At 38.2% G+C, this 20617-nt stretch overlaps 1 protein-coding gene across 1 annotated transcript in view; it reads left to right on the forward strand.

Annotated features, from left to right (window-relative positions):
* Positions 1 to 20617, forward strand: part of focad (focadhesin) — a 62184-nt gene that overhangs the window by 37273 nt on the left and 4294 nt on the right. Inside the window, 21 exon segments of the mRNA XM_046852823.1 lie at positions 862 to 996; positions 1153 to 1203; positions 1313 to 1396; positions 2076 to 2202; positions 4808 to 4939; positions 4942 to 4995; positions 5234 to 5355; positions 6765 to 6857; positions 7510 to 7598; positions 9172 to 9213; positions 9580 to 9688; positions 9947 to 10063; positions 10840 to 11078; positions 12590 to 12679; positions 13939 to 14086; positions 14187 to 14306; positions 14430 to 14552; positions 16953 to 17030; positions 18262 to 18333; positions 18470 to 18572; positions 20528 to 20608. Of these exon segments, the coding sequence (XP_046708779.1) occupies positions 862 to 996; positions 1153 to 1203; positions 1313 to 1396; positions 2076 to 2202; positions 4808 to 4939; positions 4942 to 4995; positions 5234 to 5355; positions 6765 to 6857; positions 7510 to 7598; positions 9172 to 9213; positions 9580 to 9688; positions 9947 to 10063; positions 10840 to 11078; positions 12590 to 12679; positions 13939 to 14086; positions 14187 to 14306; positions 14430 to 14552; positions 16953 to 17030; positions 18262 to 18333; positions 18470 to 18572; positions 20528 to 20608 (2209 nt within the window).

Genomic DNA, 20617 nt, shown 5'->3' on the forward strand with positions numbered 1-20617 from the left:
TTAATACAGACTACCAAATAGATACATAGTTATTATTATACTTTTCTATCGAAGATCCTAACGTAGCACATTTTTCTCAAGCCTTCAACAAAAAGGTCAGTAAGGACTTTTTTGGACAGTATTTTAGATTCTTTGATGTTTTGTCCTTGACTTCACACACACACAAGTATTTAATAGAGTCCACATTGTCAGCTATTTATCTAAACTAAGTGATCTGCTTTTAAAAGTAATTCAATTATTTACCAGATGTTCCCTTAGATGATTAGGAATTCTAGTTTTTTTATTTTTATATAGTTACAGCAATGACATGTGTCACAGGTTTTGAAGGGTAATCTGTATGCATTTGGGATTGTAGGAACCTTAAAGTAAAGGTTCTCTACCGCTTTACTATATGGCCAAACATTTGTGCTTGTGCATTTGTAATTGACCAGCCAATTTCAGATTAAACCTACACTCTTCTAAGAAGACTTTTCACTAGGTTTTACAAGCACATCAATGAGCCCAGGTACTGCTGCAGGTTCAGGAGTTCTGGGGTGAAATCCATGTTCGAGTTCATCCCAAAGGTGTTAAGTGGGGATGAGTTCAGGGATCTGTGCAGGACACTGGAGTTCTTCCAACCTTCAACTCATGTACCATGTCTTTAAACCCCCTGTCATCAGGGGCATTGTCATCTTAGAACAAAAAGGGAAATCTTAATGCAAAAAGACAGATCTTGTACAATTGTGTGATTCCATGTACATATAGTTGTGATGGGTAGTTGTTCACAAACATTTGGCCAAATAGTGTATATTAAACTTGTGTTTATTTACAATATTTTGGTGCATATATTGAACCCTTATTATTCACTCTGATCTAAACCAGGTGGTTGATTTGGGCTCCACATGGAAGGCGCTTTCTCCCAAGCTGAGCTGTGAGACGAGACCCCTGGTGTTAAAGTCCCTAGCTGAACTTCTCTCCCTGGTGCCCACGCTGCATGTCAAAACAGAGCAATATGAGGTCAGGCTACTATTTTCTCTTTTGCTTCGACAGTATTTTATAATCCATATCCTGTTATGATCAGTTTGCCTCGTGCTTAATTGTTTTATGTAATAAAGTCCTGCAATGCAGTGAAATTGTCCTCACTTTCTCAATTTTTTTGATTGTGTTGTATAGAATTTTAAAAGTGAAGTGGTCAGTATTCTATGGAGCTACACTCTGAGACCGGTATGCGTCATTGTGTTATTATTTTTTACTACTATGTAGTATTTTCGAATGCAGTTCAATTCAATATGGTATTTAAATAGCTGCTATTTGTATTGAACGTCTTTTTCAGGATGCTGAAGTAGCTAGCAGTGGCTACAGAGCCCTGTCTGAATTTCCTGAATCCTGTCACTCCATCTTGCACCTTCCTGAGCCAGTATGTATCCACTCACCATATTTAAAGATTTAAAGCAGGGGTCGTCAACGTTTATCGAGTTCAAGGACCCTTTCGGCGATAGTGACATGGGGCAGGGACCCCCTGATACAAAATGTGTCAAACATAGCCACTGATATTAACAGAAACCAATTATTATTACACTAGTTATATTTTAATAAGACAATTAGAACTATGTTGTTTGTTGTTGTACATGAATCATTGTATATTTTCATATATTTTCCAAAGCATTTAAAAAGATTTATGCATCATAACCAACATATATTTTGCAATAAAATCACAATTTAAGTTGTTCCCAGTTGTATTTTTAGTATATTTGCAGTTTCATACATTTTCCTTTTACCATCATGTGGACTATTTTACATTCACATGAACTTTAGCTTATTTTTTTATTTTTACTTTTTATAGAACTTTACTGACAGGTACATAATACATTAACATAAACATCAGCTTTAAGTTGGATAATTAAATATTTTATCTTTGATGATTTTACCCATGTTTATTATTTTTTTTACAAAAATTATTTGTGATTCAACATTAATTAGCGGACGCCCTGCAGTACCGTGGGTCACGGACCAATGCTGTAGTTGAGGACCAATGCTTTAAAGCATACACTCATACAGGTTTTGTAATACTATATTTCCATCACGTTTATTTGCAGGCAAGACCTGAAGGGAAGCCGCCATGTGATCAGGATGAGGAGGAGAACGAGAATGAAGAAGACCTCACTGTTCCTGGCACTTCATATATAAACCTTGTTAGTCTCACACCGCAACCAGTTTTGCCAGGTATGGTCAGATCTTAACCATGCACTTAGGCAAGCGTGGAATGTTATCACTAAATATGGATATACAGATCTATAGTAAAAGAAAACAAATGCACAAAAGATGAATTTCTGCCCTTGTGGTCTAGAAACAAATGTATTTGTTTTGGCATGGTAGCTCTGTGGTGAAGATGTCAGACTTCGTATCTGAAGATCATGAGTTCAGAGCTAAAGATACCAAGCTACCACTACTGGTTCTTTGAGAAAGGTTTTTAACACACAGCTGCTCAGGTGTATAAATGAGATAATTGTATCCAGGCTTTTTGGATAAGGGCATCTGCCGAACGTCATGAATGTAAATATTGTTATTGTTCATTTCCTTTTAATTATACAGTCAAAGGTTTGTGAGCATCTAACTCTCATAAAACATGTGTTCCTTCCCCATATTGTTACCCCAAAACATTCTTCTCCTGTTTATTTTATAATAGTAATGTTAGCATTAATCAAACATCCATCATCGATAACTGATACCAAAAAAATATGTCGTTTTCCCTCTATAAAAGCTTGGGGGAAAACCTTGGTATCTTGTTTTGTCTCCTAAAGAGAAGCATACAAGCTTATGAGAACACGCAGGTCTGCCGTTATCAAAACAACAATAATCTATCATCTCCTCTTACACTGGAACACAGGATGAAAGGAAATACTCTGTGAATATATCAGTAAGATGGTGCATGCTTCTGAGAATAGTCGTAACATCTTTAGCCATAATATGTATTTTAGAAGTATTTATATATACTATATTTTGTTTCTATAGTTTAATGCTATTGTTTGATTTATTTATTTGATTTAATTTGTTTACCATGTCCTTGCTATTCGTTAATTGACTTCAAAAACCGACCAAAGTGTTTTGAAGAAACAGACGTTTGTGTTTGTTAATGAGGTATTGCTTTTATTTAGTAGTAATAAATAGGGTAAATTTGACTTAAGTGAAGCATTAAAGTATATATAAGACCCGACTGTTTTACTGCAGTATTTTGTTGTATGTGTGTCGGGTTGCTGCTAATTAAGTCTCATATTAATTAACTTTTCTTGCAGTGGTAACTGTAAACCAACTAGCGTTAACAAGCAATTTAAATTATATTGTATACAATATATAGGGGATTGAGCCACATATTGTGATTCATTACAGCTCGATTTAACTGTTTAAACAGCTTTATTTCGGTGGAAAAAGACGTTAATTTTCCTCATACTGCACGCATCATTGTACACAGATAATTTCCAGAAAAGGGCTGAAATTAAAGTGGCATTAATAGTTTGTTATTTTTTCATTAGAGAAAACATAAGTTTATCACAGTTCTCTAAAACAAAAAACTTTTTATTAATGCTAAATCTTTAGAATTCACGCAACCGCACTGACTACGTTTTTAACACTACATTGGTGTGAACTATTGAGTAAGCTAGCCAAGCTGAAAATCCCTTTAGCTTCAATGACTAGAAAAGCCATGGGTTAAGATGGTTAAGATGGTTCTGCTCTAGTGACCTGAACTCTCCAAGTTCTTCGAGTTCAAATCATAAGATTGACAGTGGTGGGTGATTGAGCAAGACCCTTAACCCTCACTTGTTCAGCTACACGCTTGAATTCTATTATGCCTCACTTGTGGATAAGAGGATCTAGCAAATAATGAAATCAATGTTGCAACTCTGTGTATATCCAAAAAAAAATAGAAAATAAGATATGCCCTTGCAGTGTAAAAAATTCTTCTCAACAAAAATCAATAATAAAAAAAACACTTTCTTGAATAGCATCTTCAAAAACATAGTCCACTGTGCCCACATTCACTCCACACTCTTATACTGAGGATTTTGAAAACATCTATAAGCTCCAAACAATCAGGCTTTTTTCTTTTTCTGCTCTCTGTATGTCACCTGTGCTGACATGTTAATGATGATGTCTCTAAATCCTGAATGGCAGCACAATTTAAGTGCTGGTCGCTTTTCTGCTGAATGATTGAATAATACTGGAAAATACATAGGACAATGCCAATTTCCTGATTTAATACATTCGGTATGTTTTAACAAACCAATAACCTGTGCCAGCATTTATAATGCTCACTGATTATTTAGAAAACGAAGAATAAACACTCTGGATTTTGAATATTGAATACCATAGCTGGCAATGTCCTGTAAAACCAGTAAAGAAGGTCATCTGGGTTTCTCCTGTCTGTGTAGAGACAGTGTTTGCTGTAAGCCAACGAGGTCAGTGCATTTACTCCTGTCAATGTGTGATTTCCTTCATACAAAGTGTTCATTCACCCAATAACAGGCTTTTTGTTTCCCCCTTTAATCTTATTACATCTTATGGCAAGCTTAGGGTTTAGTGCCTGACACCACATACAAGCTGAAACAGGTTAAAATCTGGCAACAAGGAAAAAATCCAATGATGTCTATTAGAGAAGAACTAGAGGGTGTGAGTCATGACAAAATCCACAGAATAGACAAGAATAAGGAGAATTTAATAGAGATTTGATGATTAACTAATTGTTACCTGTCTGTTTTTTTGCAATTTGATAATGTGGGGTTTTTTTTTGGAATAATTATTTATTCTAATCAAACAACTTCTATATCAACAGCACTTGAGACCTTCTTAACAGCTCTTATAAGACAAGAGATGAGCCAAATGCCCCGTGGAGTGTACCATTTAGCTCTGAGAAGTGGGAACTTGCGCTCGGACCAAGGCAAAACTGTCGCTGGAGTCCCGGCCTTCATGTTAAAATGTATGAGAAGAACAAGCAGCCAGGACTGAAAGCTGGTCTCGCAGGTACAGATGCTGGCACTTGGAGGTCATAAACGAAAAGCTCACAGTGAACAACTACAATTTTTTACAAACGTTTATATGACATTGAGGTGTCTCTTTTGGAATTTGTAATGATCAGAAAGATGACTCTCTGCACAGACAGTGCTCATGAGATCTTTAGATGAGCTGTGCTTATTGATCACATCATGAGAATGGCAGGCTTCAGCACACCTTTTGAGTAGTAATGACTTGTTCATTTCAGCTGGTTTGCTGCTGTCTTACGACCTTCCTGTTCAGACTGACAGAGATGGACGACCTATTAACCGCTTCATGGTCAGCAGAGGGCGGTGCTTTCAGCAGATGTTAACTACCCTCATCCATGAGGTAGTACATCTGGTGCTTAAGTGTACAAAATTAAAAGATGTGTGTGTGTGTGTGTGTGTGTGTGTGTGTGTGTGTGTGTGTGTGTGTGTGTGTGTGTGTGTGTATATATATATATATATATATATATATATATATATATATATATATATATATATATACATCTCAAACTTGATGAAATTATATATATATATATATATATATATATATATATATATATATATATATATATATATATATATATGCATATTTTACTATGGTCACAGCTGTTTATAAAGCAGCATGTTGATTTAGAACACACAACAGCCAATCATAATCAAGTATTCAGATAGATTATAGTATAAAAGAGAAATTAAACATGACAGACAGTAACAGTATCTCCATTTTGCATTGTCCCACACCTCACTGCCCTGTCATTAATAATCTTCCTGTAACAGCATGCCCCATCATGTACATTCTGTAACAATAATCCACTTTCTCTATAGGCTTTAATCCAGGGTGAGTTAAAATCATGACAGCATCCTTTTTTTCTTTGTCGCTTCAGGGAGCTGAGGCTCAGCAGCGAGAATGTAAAAACTCACTTTTGCATTTCTGTTCAGGTTGAAATTTGATAGTGAAATAGGCATATTATTGTTTTTGCCAGCGGGTCGTCCCTGTCACTATCAGAGCTGAAAGAGGATCACTGCGAGATGTTGAATTTAGGTGTTTAAGCTTCTCAAGCACTGACAATTTCCTTTATTTCATTCATTTCACTTGTGCCATTGTCAAACAAAATATATAAATTAATATTCTTAATATATAATAAAATTAAATAAATGAATGTACATTTACCAGAATGACATTGGAACAAACTGCACAGTGTAAATGTACACATACCAAGCTATTATATTATATACGCACTAAATCCGTGTATTTATTGTCAGCTTTGAAAAAGAGCTCCAGTACCTGCTCTACACGGCTACTGCAGGGGGACTTTCTGAACTGACTGTATGTGAATAAAAATATGAAACTCTATTTCAAATTACTTTAAAACCGGTAAATGCGCAGTACAGTGTTTTTAATGTTTTAGTCTGAATTGATCCCAAACTTTGAAAACTTTCTGGTGTTTTTTTTGTCTAAATCTTCTCCACGCCCCTCACTGTTTGCTCCCCGTTCTGCCATTTTTTTATTTCACATAGTCTTGCATTAGCCGTCAATTGTGCTCCAAAGTTTAGCGGGTGGTGCGTCAATAATTATGGTCCGTGCGGAAACACATCCCTCTGTGTGTAGTTAAATGGATTAAAAGAAGCATTGAATTACTCGAGTAACTCAAGGCAATGTTTTAGTGCTAGAGGTCTGTTATACAATGTAAAAATGTCCTTTTACCCCATATCTCCTCACCTTACTTATCTTTCTTTCCATACATCTGTCAGGTGAACATCCAACCTTCAGAGTGGCACCGCTCTCTACTCCTGCCTCAGGCTTGGCGTGGCTTTATGAACCGGGCATACCATGCTGTCCTACAGGTGTGTGTGTGTCTGTGTATATATGCAAGATGACACGTTTGTGTTGTGTTTTGACCTCTTTAAGTCGATCTCTCAGTACTCCATCAATCACTTTCCTAAGCGCACTCACAGGACCACGAAAACGGCAACATCAAAGAAACAAACAGAGCTGAAAGCTGAGTATACGTCCAATTGTAGTTAATTACTGCTCAGTGTCATCAGAGTGCCAGTGCAGACATGAAGGTGTTGTTACTTGTAAAGAGAAATGCCTACAGATCTTGTATTGACAGACATTCCTTCTCCATGAAAAGGTCACTGTTATAAACTAGGACTCAGGTTAAGAAAAAAAATTCAGTAGCAATCTTGCTTGAGGATTCTTAAGCACACACAAGTGCTGCTGTCTTTTTTAAGAAAAAACCCATCTGCTTCTTTATAGACTCTTTAAGCTTTGTCAATCATAATATTGTGCACCCATCTGCTCAGTGATTGCATACTAGATAAAGAGATGAGGATTCTAATTATTCAGTCTGCGATGCTTAAGAAGCACTCATTTCATGTGTTACAGTACACTAATAGTCAACATCTTACAGTACATTGGGGTAATTCATGAGTTTGTTGCGTGCAAAGGATTCGGTGTTCGTTGTCATGATCGCTAAGATTGGCACTTTCTCAGGGGCGTAAGGCCGAGCTGGAGATGCTGCAAAAGCAAGGGAAAGAGAGTCCTGAGGAGCTACAGTATAAACAGCACTGTGCCTGGCTCTGGTGAGTCTGGAATTGTGCAATACAGAAACACACACACAGAGCTTTTTCACCATGCCAACTTCATTCATTCCCATCCATTATGCCTAACACTAAGCCTTGTTATCTTTATCTCAAACATTCAGGGCAAGCTGACTTTCTGGAATTCATTAACAGGATAATATTAAGAAGTATTCTCATAATAGAGAATCTCCCTGCTGTTGCTACTGTAGAAGCAATAATGTATCTTTTCTAGCATTTTTTACACTTGGAATTGCCACAAGTATTGATATTTCTGTTCTCTCTATTTGCCATTATATCCCTTTATTGAACAGAGGCTTCTTTAGCACACATCCAGGTTTAAAATACACACTATATAAAGCTTAAAGAAGTCTCTCTCACAAACACGCACTATATTTATCTTTCTGTTTATATTTATATTTGTTGTGCTTCTTTCACCACCACTCTTGCAGGCATTTTGGCACCATAAATGATTAAGATTGTCAGAATGAACTCTAATTACATTTATTAACACTTTTTCAATTATTAGTTCAGAGCAGGTGTGTGTTTTATGATATAGAAATCCTTTGTTTATATGATCTTAGTTATTTGGTATGTAGGAGGGAAAGGGCCCAAATAAATCCATGTTATCTTATTGTCATTTACAAACTTCTTACTTTTTTCCCTAATGACATCATAATTTAAGTTTAAATAGATTTTTCATTGAAAAAGAAAAAAGAATCCTACATACAAGCCATCACAGTTTTGTGCATCAGTTACAAGTGCCATTCTACTGTGAATATAGTGCATCAACTAGGTTAGCGAGCATATTTTCCTAAACTTTTTGCAATATGCATTTAAAATGCTTGTCAAAAGTTTGAAAACACCTAGTATTTTACTGTTTTAGAGACGCATGAATGCTCCTTTGTTTATATGCAACAAACTGGGTAAAAGGCAAAAACACAAGAATTGAACAGTTCAAAATGTTAAATTTTTTGGCTCTAACAGAAGAATGTATGTAAGACAGAACAGGAGAGAAGACGTTAGTAAACTGCCTCACACCCACAGTGAAACATGGAGGTGGAATTTTAATGGTTTGGATTTGTTTAGGAGCAGAGAAGAATGTAGACTTCTTCCAGATAAATTGAAAAATGACATACAACACCACAATGACCCAAAGCGTAAATCTACACGTAGACTCTGTAAGCGTTATTTAGAGACAAAACCGTCAGCAGGACTGTTATCAGCCATGAAATGGACTTGCCAGTCACCACTCCTAGAGTGCTCTGAGATGAACTGAATCACAAGGTCAGAAAGAAATCTCCAACTAACGAAGTGACTGCATTAATAATTATCCACACAAACAAAACTGTGTAGTGTATGTGTGTGTTACCTAGGTTGCCTAATGAAGAATGGCTGAGGTTGTTGAGTAATGGGAATTTGTAGAGTAGAGGGGCGGTGGGTCATGTGGGTGGTATATTTGAAGTCTGGTCTGTTACCTTGACCCTTAAATCGTTGCCTGTAGGGATGAAAGCTTGACCCATGTTTCTGCTTCGTGCAGTAAATCAGCTCTAATTTGCTCTCTTCCTCTCGTCAGGGTCAGGGACCAGCTGACTGATGTGGTGAAGGCTGCAGCCAAGTGAGTAACAGAGGCTAATGCTGTTCCCCCCCTATTAAAATCTCTCTAATCCTCATTTGTGACCTGTGTTCTGAGATCTAAAGCACCCCGGGTACATATAAAGCCAACGCTTAAAGTAAGTCCAAGTAAGGATTTTAATAGTGAATTGCCAATAGCCAGTCAGAGGTTTCAGTCTAAAATAAAAAAGATAATGCAGTCCTTATGAGAAGCGAACACATTTTGACTTTCAAATGTCAATTAAATAAAAACTCAATAGCAGAGAAAAGACAAATAGGTATATCCATAGTAATTAGAGGTCATAATTTGTGTAGCGGAGAGTCTGTTTGTTACAGTTTATTACACTCTGTGTATGTGTGGTGGTTTCAGGGACAGTCCAGTGGTTCAGGGAAACTGCATCCTTGCTCTAAGTGGCCTTTCTGTTGTCCTGAGCCGGCATGAGAGCAGCCTTCCTGCCCAGAGTAATGGACAAGTCGAGGTAAAGAAACCGTTCTTTATGTACTCTTTCTCATCATTCATTCATTCGTCTTCAGTAAGTGTTTTGTGCTGGTTGTGGTTATGATATACAAAGCAATGGGAATATACGTTGGATATAAAAATGTCATTCCAACCTCAGTCGAAGTGTAAACATAAATTATTTGTATTTTTGCAGTTCGATTGCAAGGTTGTGTGTTAACTAATAAAGTAAATATTTAATACTAAATACAGTCAGACTAGTGGATTCTGTGCCCTGCAGGTTGGTCCAGAGATCCTACCCTCTGCCCATTGGCTGTCTATGGTGATTGACACGCTCCTCAGCATCGTGAGCAGCAGCAGTCGGCCCAAAGGGCAGGTGTTCCCCTGGTTTGTTCATGTAAGTATTGCATCAATCCTCCATATACCACTTAACCACTCATCACTGCAATCATTCTCGCTTCTTACTAGTTATCTGTGTGTGGGTTTGAAACATGATATGCCGGGAATCATTAAAGTTCTCTGTTCAGCTAAGGAGGGCTCTGCAGTGTTCTTTACTCGGGTAGTGTTTTAAAATCTGTATAAAGTTGAACATAATATACTGTATAAGGTAACAATGTGCATGGTTTGTCAATTTTATTCATGTCAGTCCTATCCAGGGAAAACTGGGCATGATGTGGCAATACACTGCTGAATGGATTAAAGTCTATTGCTCTACATTATACTAAGATGTTCACACCCAGTGGCATCTAATTGTACTCTATTCACCTAGCAGCATGTAATGGGAGCTAGGAAGAAACCCACACAGGCATAAGAGACACAGAGTGTCCACACAGAGAGGATCAAATCAGGGACCGTGGAAATGTACTGTAGTAACAATGCTAAATATGGCCCGAAGTGTATCTGTAGTAAAAATGTAAACAGGGAAGTTGTAGCTATTCGGCTAAAATGGCGTGAGTTTTAATCCCACCACCACTAAGCTAACTGTAGATGTTTTTGTAAAACAATAAATACTATATGACTAGTATACAAACACAAGAAACAGGAAAGAGAAAAGCAAGTCAGTAAATGACAGGAAACTCCTCTGAGATACAGTGGTACACTTTAAGCACAGCAAATTATTATGTACTGTGTTATACAGTAACAGTAACACTGGTTCTCTTTCTCCCACTCAAGCGTTCATACTCAGGCGAGAACACAGCCAGTACCATTGCTCGCTCCTGTGCTGCACTGGGGATAGCAATGCTAGTTCCTGTGCTGGTCACCTCACACAGGGACGCAGTGCCCTCGATACTGGACACTTTACAAGCAGGCCTGCCTGGTATGCCCACTGCAGATGACTCTCAAGCTGTGCAGTTTCACAGCGGCTTGGCATTAGGCATGCTGCTGGCCTGGCTTAATGAAGAGAAAGTCAGGTAGGTTTTACATGACCATCAGGCTCGTGTCATGTTTTTGGATTACACAGCATCTGATACACTACATGGACAGAAATTTGTTGATACCACCACTACCCTTAGTAAACAATTGTCCAGAATCATTTTGTACTCTAATTATATAGCAGGGGAAAAATGTGCCACTTTTTTGGCCACAACAATAAAATATTTTTTTATTGGCAAAATATTTGACTGAATATTCATTTAACTTCAGTCACCAACAGAACAAAGACTCCAACCAAACCAGGTTGTGATGTCAATGTTTCAGGCTTTATACTCACAGAAAACAAAGTCAAACCGTTTCATTGAAGTGTTCAAAGTTACAGCACAAACAGCCTTTTTATACTCTTTAAACAGCCTAAATAACAACCATTATTCTTATTGGTCAATGATTACCTCATCCCTAATTTTTTTTATTACATCATTTGCCACTATTTTTTCCAAAAGGTACGGTACTTTCTCCTTCCAGTGATTTAATAGTGGCAAAATTTTGCTCTTTTTTTTCTTTTCTTTTCTTTTTAATAATCAGGCCTGTACTGACCAGAACCGAAACTCATTATGTTGGAGATGGAAATCCCCATAAGACTGGCAAAAAAAAAAAACTGCTGACCATGGATGAGACTTATACTTTCACTCTCTCACACGTTAGGCCTTACTTGTGAATATACTGGGTGCATTTTTTTTTGGGTATTCTGAGTGTTACAAATATTAAAAGTAATACAAAAAGACACTGTGAATGTGAAATGTGAGACAATATGTGATACAATAAAATAAACCAAAGAAATATATATATACAGTACAGACCAAAAGTTTGGACACACCTTCTCATTCAAAGAGTTTTCTTTATTTTCATGACTATGAAAATTGTAGATTTACACTGAAGGCATCAAAACTATGAATTAACACAATTATATATGGAATTATATACATAACAAAAAAGTGTGAAACAACTAAAAAATGTCATATTTTAGGTTCTTCTTGTTTACTGCTTTGCACACTCTTGGCATTCTCTTAATGAGCTTCAAGAGGTAGTCACCTGAAATGGTCTTCCAACAGTCTTAAAGGAGTTCCCCGAGAGATGCTTGGCACTTGTTGGCCCTTTTGCCTTCACTCTGCGGTCCAGCTCACCCCTAAACCATCTCGATTGGGTTCAGGTCCGGTGACTGTGGAGGCCAGGTCATCTGGCGCAGCACCCCATCACTATATATATATATATATATATATATATATATATATATATATATATATATATATATATATATAAACATACTATTTGAACAAGTTTGTGGCTGGTTATCTGCCACGTTTGTCCATTTGTATGGATCCCCCTCAGTATGCAAGGTGGCAAGTACACAGTTATTGGATACAGTTATTGATTAAATGACTCTCTTTAGTGAATTCTTTAAAACCGGCTTGCAAAACTAGATTTAGTCATCACGCCTAGTTCTTTAAACGGAACCTAAAAAAACTGTGTTTGTGTGTGTTATTTGTAGCGATATTGGTGGGCAGACCATGTGGGAACTGCTGCTGAGCTCTTTGGAACGTCTGGAATCATGCTGCTTCAACACCCATCTGGAATACAAGTATGTCCAAATGGCTTTATTTAGCTTTAAATTGCATTTATTCATTTTATTTTATAAATGAACATGTCCTAGATGAAAAAAATCTGATTTGAAGTTCTGTGAGGATTTGCACAACAGGAATTTGGGCTGCAACTAACGATTATTTCGATGACGTTTAATCGTACGATTATATTTTTCCGATTGTTTGGGGGGTCTATTTTTAATTAGATGTTTTGCTTATTATAATTATTTTAGGGTTGCAACAACTAATCAATAAAATCAATAATGAAATTCGTTGTCAACAAATGCAGGAAAAGAAATAATATTCCAGAATAAATCAACTTAAATTTAAAATAACTTAAAATTATTTTGCTCTCCATAAAAAAAAATATCCTGTCAAAATTATACAAGTTTGAAATTTGAACATGCTGCGAAAAAACCCTGAAGAAAAAAAATTCCTTAATTACAGCCACATTATCACCACAAATAAGACACACGTGTTTACCGACAACGTCAGTAAACATATATTCAGCCTCCCATCGGTTTTAAAAGGCTCTGTTTTCAAAATCAACTTTTCTCTTTTCGCCATTGTGAGGTTCTAGCTTTGCAATAACTGTACAATGGGGTTGTATACATTAACAGAAGCTCGACTTGATTGACGCAGGAATGTTCCCAGGTAGCCTAGTGTTTGGCAAGGCGGCTGAAGCGCTGCATTATGGGATCTGTAGTTTATGTGTTATCAGTGCTTTATATCACCGGGCCATTAATAACAATAATAATAGATCTATTTAAAATTATCTTGCGGGCCGGATATAATTGTATGTCGGGCCAGATGTGGCCAGCGGGCCTTGAGTTTGACACATATTAAACACAAGGTAATTAGAGAATTTTATATTAAACACAAAGCAGTGGGAGCATTTTATATTAAAATGCAGTAATACTGTAAAACCTGCAAGTTATGCATGACCCTGTACTCTCCGCCATTTCATAAGCAGCTGCGTTCTCTAACCCATAACATTAGCAGCTAATCAAATTTCATTAGCGATTAGTTGTTGCAGCCTTAAAATGAATCTAGAGTTTACACACTTCTTTTTGTTTTAAATTTTGGTTTCAAAACTAAGGGAACTACAACATTTTGTAAAACTTTTAGCCTGTTTTAGTCATATCCCCCAGTATGAACATTTTACAGCTTTACAATTGTACAAATAATTCTTTGTCTGTTTTTTTCCTCATTTACTACCCACTACACCCTCTCTGACTTATTTTCATCTCGCTTTTAGTTCTGGCTGTGTTCTTGGTGTTGGCCTGCTACTCAGCTCTCTCAGTAGCAGCAGTGAAGTTGAGCAGCGAATGCGAGTGTCTGTCTCTCTGGACAGACTTCTTCAGAGTTTGCAGGACAGCGGGAGCATGGGCCGCATGCAGCAGGAGGTCTTACTCCCCACCCTAACATTAATTAAGTGTGCTAATAATGCAGCTACCGCTGTCTATGTGTATTCAAGCATTTTTTTCCACTGAAATATCCCTGTAGGTTTTGGCGTATTCAGTAGCATGTGCTGGAGTGTCGGCGTTTAGTTGCGGCATTATTGACGCCAGTAAAGCTGAGGAGATGATGAACACACTACGATCCATGACTGAGGAGAGCCAGCAGGTGAGTTTATAGACAAGCCCTGGCTCAAAGCCTCGATAAAACTAATTCCTGAACTTGAAATCTCATTCGTTAGTGTGGTGTGTACAAGGTTTGTGTATATGTTGTTTATAATAATGTGTGCAGACTCCAGGCTTTGCTTTAGCGCTGGGCCTCACTGTGCATGGCCTCTCATCCTGCGGCCATGGTAAAGCTGAGGACCTCCACCCTCGCCTGCTGTCTGCGTGGACCAAGATCCTGCTGGCAGAGGTTTTGTTTAAGTAATTAATCATTATAAAATGTAGAAAACAAATTAGGACATCACTACTAATTTGCAAGCTAGCTAGACCTGTAATTGTAATGAATGTAATTGAGTGATGTATATTTACCTCCTTAGCCACTGTTGATTGATCCATAGCAAATTCTTGTGTACAGTGACTGTGAAAAGTTTGGAAATACCTCGTTTTTTATAATTTTTTTTGAGACACATGCATGTTACTTTTGTTTATATGTAACAACTTTGACATTGAACAAACACACATATACAGTATTTTTCGGACTATAAGCCGCTACTTCTTTCCCACGTTTTGAACCCTGTGGCTTAAACAACTAAGCGGCTTATTTATGAATTTTTTTTTTCCCGGTTTCACAAACTTCAAGCCAAAAAACTGAGCGACATAACATTAGACCAATGAAATTTCCGAACGGAAACGAAAAAAACGCACCTCACCTGTGTTCTGAGCTGCATGGCATCGGGAGAAAAAAACGTTTTTTTTAAACACACGACGATGCCAAAAGATAAACTCCCCAGAGAAATAGTTGTGAAAGGAAGGAGGAAGACAGTGAACAATGACTTTCTTGGTAGGCTACTGTTTAGATACAAGCCGTTGTAGCGAGTTGAGTCTGGGTGAAGGGAGAGGTCACTAACTCCAGTTGCAACAGAAATCATATAAGCACAGACATGTTTCCAAAACTCGTGCTTTTTTATTTTTCTTGGCAACAGCATTACGGGTTAGTCAAAGAAACTTAGAAATCAGCATCAGAAAATAATAAGGACATATTCCTCTGTCTTGCACAAATGCAGTAATAGCGAAAAAATGCGGCGGCAGGCTATTCCCAAAATACCGCTCTGCTCTTAAAGGAGCCACAACATATTTCACCCGTTACACCGTGTAACAGACACTGTCTTTCATTAAAGCCCATGTAAAGTTAATTAGTTTCAGTGTAGACTCTTTGTCAAATTTAGTGGGTGCAGCTTATATGTGGGTGCTCTTTATAGTCCGGAAATTACGGTAACTGTTCAAACTGTTATTTTAATTGGAAAATCCTTTCTTATCGTGAATAACAGTTTTACACACACTTATCCAGTCAATAAATTTCACCAAAATTTCAGCTGAAATACATGCCTGTTAAACTTTTTGACTTTGTGATCCAGTTCATCCCAGTTCAGTTTAATAGGATTTAGGTGTGGTGACTGGGCAGGTCATTAGATGATAGATGAAACTCTGACTGTTTTTGCGCTCTCAATAACACTTAAAGAGCTATGGTATGCTTAAGGTCATTGTTGTATGGTGAAGTTGGTTCCAATCAGCTGCAGTCCAGATGGAATTACATAGTGTATAGCAGGGGTCATCAACGAGGTGCCCACGGGCACCAGGTAGCCTGCAAGGACTACATGAGTAGCCCGCGGGCCTTTTCCAAAAATAGCTGTTTCCTACTTTGTTAAATCATTGTGGATAACTATGAGAAATCATTAACCTGATCAGTGTCTTCACATAGATGAATATCATTAATTATTAATAATAACATAATAAAAGGTAAATTGAGCAAATTTGTTATTTCATATCAAACTGAAAACTGTGTTTATCAAACACTGGTAGCCCTTCACATTAATTGGGACCCAAGAAGTAGCTCTCAGTTTCAAAAGGTTTGGTGACCCCTGGTGTATAGTAAAGTAGTGGCCATGTTGGTTTAGTATTCATTTTACCTGGAATCCGTCTCCAGCCTTCCTTGTTCTGAAACAACCCTAAAACTATGAAGCTTCCACCTCCATGTGAGACAATCTGCTAACATCTCTCCTGTTCTTTTGTTAGAGCCAAAAATGTGTTTTTGACTGGTTTGAAACATGCACATGCCTCAAAAACGATAAAGACGAGGTGTTTCCAAACTTTTGACATACAATGTGTTTATTGTAATATGTGTATTGCCATTGCTGTGGGGAGTCATGTTGATTTGATATAAGTTGCTAAACTCAGGATTGAGGAAAGGGTCTCAAGTTTACAAGTAGCTTACAAGTAGGCCAAGTAGGTCTGAAATGGTACTGGTTTTATTTATTTTTATTTTTAATGAACAATTACCTCAGTATGTTAGGAATTCTCATTACATGTTCACATATTAAAATGTTTATTGATATAGTGCATTTTTCCTGAAGTATTCCTTCAACACTGCAATATTCTCACGATCCCAAAACCGATGGATTAAAATCTGACTCATTTCTATGGCACTACATGGGTGTGGACTAAAAGCATTAGTGTTTTTTGCTATTAGGTTTTATCAGATTTTCACACAGGTATTAAGTCGTTTAATTTTTATGAACAAACGCTTGTTACTGTTTCTAAAATCATGACTTGCTGAGTTTGCACTTTGCTCCTTATTATTTCCCTCTATCAGGGCTGTCCCACTATGCAGAGACTAGCTGCTCTGAATGGTGTGATCTCACTGGTAGGATCTGAGACTGCTTTCCTTCAGGTAGGTCTCCTCAGAACAACTCTGCCTGTTCAAATGATCTCAGGTGCTGCCAGGATTATCCACTGCTCACAGTGAGCAGTTTAATAAAGCCTGATTCAGCTGTAGGCTGCAGTCTTTTCTGTGTATACAAGCAGGAAATCACTTCGAAACCCATTCAGACTGCCCTCGGTGTAGCTTTGAAGCGTTACGCTATTCTTTGATTTCTTTTATTGATTATCCTAAGGCATCGGTCACAAATGAGTGGCTTTTAAAGTCAAGGCTGTAAATGTGACACTTAACAGCATTTTCTAAACAGCACTTTACAATCTGCTCATTTGCTCTCTCAGCCCCAGGTCTATTATCACCAGCTTAGGTGGTGCCCATCAGAAATGCCAGTCCCATATGACTGCTGCCCTTTTTAAAACGCACACCTGTGCCAGCTTAGTCTTTGTGTGGCAAATTACGCTGCTCAGTGCCCACCCAATTTACACACACAGACACACGGAGCTGTCTCGCCATTTAAATGCAAATGCCACCATACTTGGATGGCAGCCAGGAAGTGTCTCCATAGTAACAGCAGAACTTGACAACGGGAGTGAGGGAAGGATTTTTTTTTCCCCACTGCCGAGCAAAAATCCTTGCGGATGGCTCTGATTACACAGTCCTCCCAAAATGATGAAAAGATGCACTTAAATGAGACCCCGAATTACTCCAGACGCGAATGTGTCATCCAAATACATTTCCCCGAATACATTTCAGTGCATTCAAAGACTTACGCTAGTGCTTATCATTTGGGGTGACACTTTTATAAGCTGTAAATAGCTGATAGTTGTTTAGGTGAAATTGCAGTTGTGTATGTGTGTGTGTGTGTGTGTGTATGATTTGGCACAGCCTAATGGAATCCAGCTGCCAGTCGGTGCTTTTTTAAATCCTGCCTTTATGAACAGTAAGCCTGTCAGACTGACATTTCTCGAAGCATCATATTCTGCTGTCACAAAAAATGGCATACCACAATAAAAGAAATGACACTGGAGGAACATCAGCCACATCTGGGAGATTGCTCTATTTTAATATTAGTCTTCTGCTAGTAAAATTACTTTGCGTCTGCTGTGGAGAGACACATTAAATTATTGCCTGCTCAGTACTGGACTGTAAGCAAAGAGAAATCTCTGTTTAAGTGATATTAGTAGTCTAGTAGTCACCTTGGGAGCTGCTGAAAAATATGTTTTTCCCCTCTCTCTGCCTCCCGCAGCTCAAGAGTGAATCAGAGCAGTCCCCTCAGCAACAGAACCGACTAAACGAGGTCATAAGATCTATTACACAGGTGAGATGCTTTGCTGTTCTTGCATTCTTTTGTTTAATTTATTCACGCGCCAATTATACAAACATAAATGGTTTGTGATGCAAACACTTTGTCTTGTCTTTTTTCCCCCTTTTTGTCTCTCTGTCTTGTTGCCCAGATTATCTCTTACTCAGGAACAATAGGGCTGCAGTCTAATGGAGCTTGTCTGGTGGCTCACCTGCATTTGGCTCACATGTCTAGCAGCCACAGCAAAACTGCAGGTAAAAGAGATTCTAATTCTAAAAAGGGACCACAGCCATAATATTTACAGCCATAAATACAAATAAATTTTTGTTCATTGAACTCTTGCCAATTAATTTAAGTGGCCAGTCAGCCAGGCTGATAGCTATGCAAATGCTGAGGTAAATATAATGGCTTTAATAATGGTCGGTTACAATTTATACCATGGTACAAAGCTAATAAATCTTTAACTTTTTTTTTATTATTAAAAGAAAAAGCAAAAAGTGTACTCCATTGAGATATGGCTTGCTAGAGCACTTACCTCAACTTTATTGCATACCTTTAGATGAATGGGAACATTGACTGCACCCTAGGCCTACATCAGTACCTAGACTTTGTGGTTATATGAACACAAATCTTTAGTCACGCTAGTGGAACATCTTCCCAGAGGAGTGGAGGTTATTATAACAGCAAACGGGGACTAAATGGGGGACTTTAAGCTAAATGTGGAATTCTTGTATTCTCTCTCTATTTCCTGGTAATGTTCATAGTGGTGCTAATAAGAGCTCTTGTATGTCATAGTGGGCTGATAAAAATTTTCTCCAAATTTGCTGGCTTGTGGTGATCAAATGAAGGGGATTCCTTGATCCCTACTTCAAGAAATTTGCAATATTTCAAAATATTTCTTAAAGTAGGGATCGATGGATATATGGATATATACATGAAACACTAAATGAAGTTGATCAATCATACAATGAAGTTATGGAAACGAGTAGTGGAAGCCAGGCTGAGAGAAGAGGTGACCATTTGTGAGCCACAGTATGTTTTAACGCTGAGGAAGAGCACCACAGACGCATTATTTGCTTTGAGAAGGTTGATGGAGAAGTATAGAAAGGGTCAGAAGGAGTTGCATTGTGTGTTTGTGGATTTAGAGAAAGCGTACGACAGAGTGCCGAGAGAGGAGTTGTGGTATTGTATAAGGAAGTCAGGTGTGTCAGAGAAGTATGTGAGGGTGGTGCAGGACATGTATGAGGACAGTGTGATAGCAGTGAAGTGTGCAGTAGGAACAACAGACTGGTTCAGGGTGGAGGTTGGACTGCATCAAGGATCGGCTTTGAGCCCTTTCCGTTTGCAGTGGTGATGGACAGGTTGACAGACGAGGTCAGACAGAAGTCTCCTGTCGGATGATATTGTGATTTGTGGTGAGAGTAGGGAGCAGGTTGAGAAGAGCCTGGAGAGGTGGAGGTACATGCTGGAGAAAAGGGGAATGAAAGTCAGTAGGAGTAAGACAGAGTACATGTGTGTGAATGAGAGGAAGGGCAGTGGAGTGGTGCAGTTGCAGCGAGAAGAGTGGAGAAGGTGGATGAGTTTAGGTACCTGGGGGTCAACAGTGCAAAGTAATGGAGAATGTGTTAGAGAAATGAAGAAAAGAGTGCAGGCAGGGTGGAGTGGGTGGAGAAAAGTGATAGCAGGAGTGATTTGTGATAGAAGAGTATCTGCAAGAGTGAAAGGGAAAGTTTATAGGACTGTGGTGAGACCTGCAAAGTTGTATGGTTTAGAGATAGTGGCATTGAGTAAAAGACAGGAGGTGGAGCTGGAGGTAGCAGAGTTTAAGATATTGAGGTTTTTGTTGGGAGTGATGAGGATGGACAGGATTAGAAATGAGTTTATTAGAGGGACAGCGCATGTAGGACGTTTTGGAGACAAGGTGAGGGAGGCCTGATTAAGATGCTTTGGACATGTGCAGAGGAGGGACATGGGGTATATCAGTAGGAAAATGCTGAGGATGGAGGAAAAGAGGAAGACCAAGGAGGAGGTTTTTGGATGAGGTGAGGGAAGACTGTGGCAACCCCTAATGGGAGAAGCTGAAAGAAGAAGAAGACATACATGAAACATTAAATCTAACTTTACAGGGCAGGCAGTTCTACTAGAAACACACACTGATACTTGATACTAACATTTTCACATACATTGTTTTGGTCTGTGACTCATTCAGTGCCTCAAGACTTCAGCTATCTCCCAGAAAAGAGTCTCCTCAGAGCGTCAGTGCTCTACATTATTGAAGCTGGAAGGAAAGGTATTCTAG

The sequence above is a fragment of the Silurus meridionalis genome, chromosome 6 (genome assembly GCF_014805685.1).
Source record: "Silurus meridionalis isolate SWU-2019-XX chromosome 6, ASM1480568v1, whole genome shotgun sequence".
In the NCBI taxonomy this organism is placed as follows: domain Eukaryota; kingdom Metazoa; phylum Chordata; class Actinopteri; order Siluriformes; family Siluridae; genus Silurus; species Silurus meridionalis.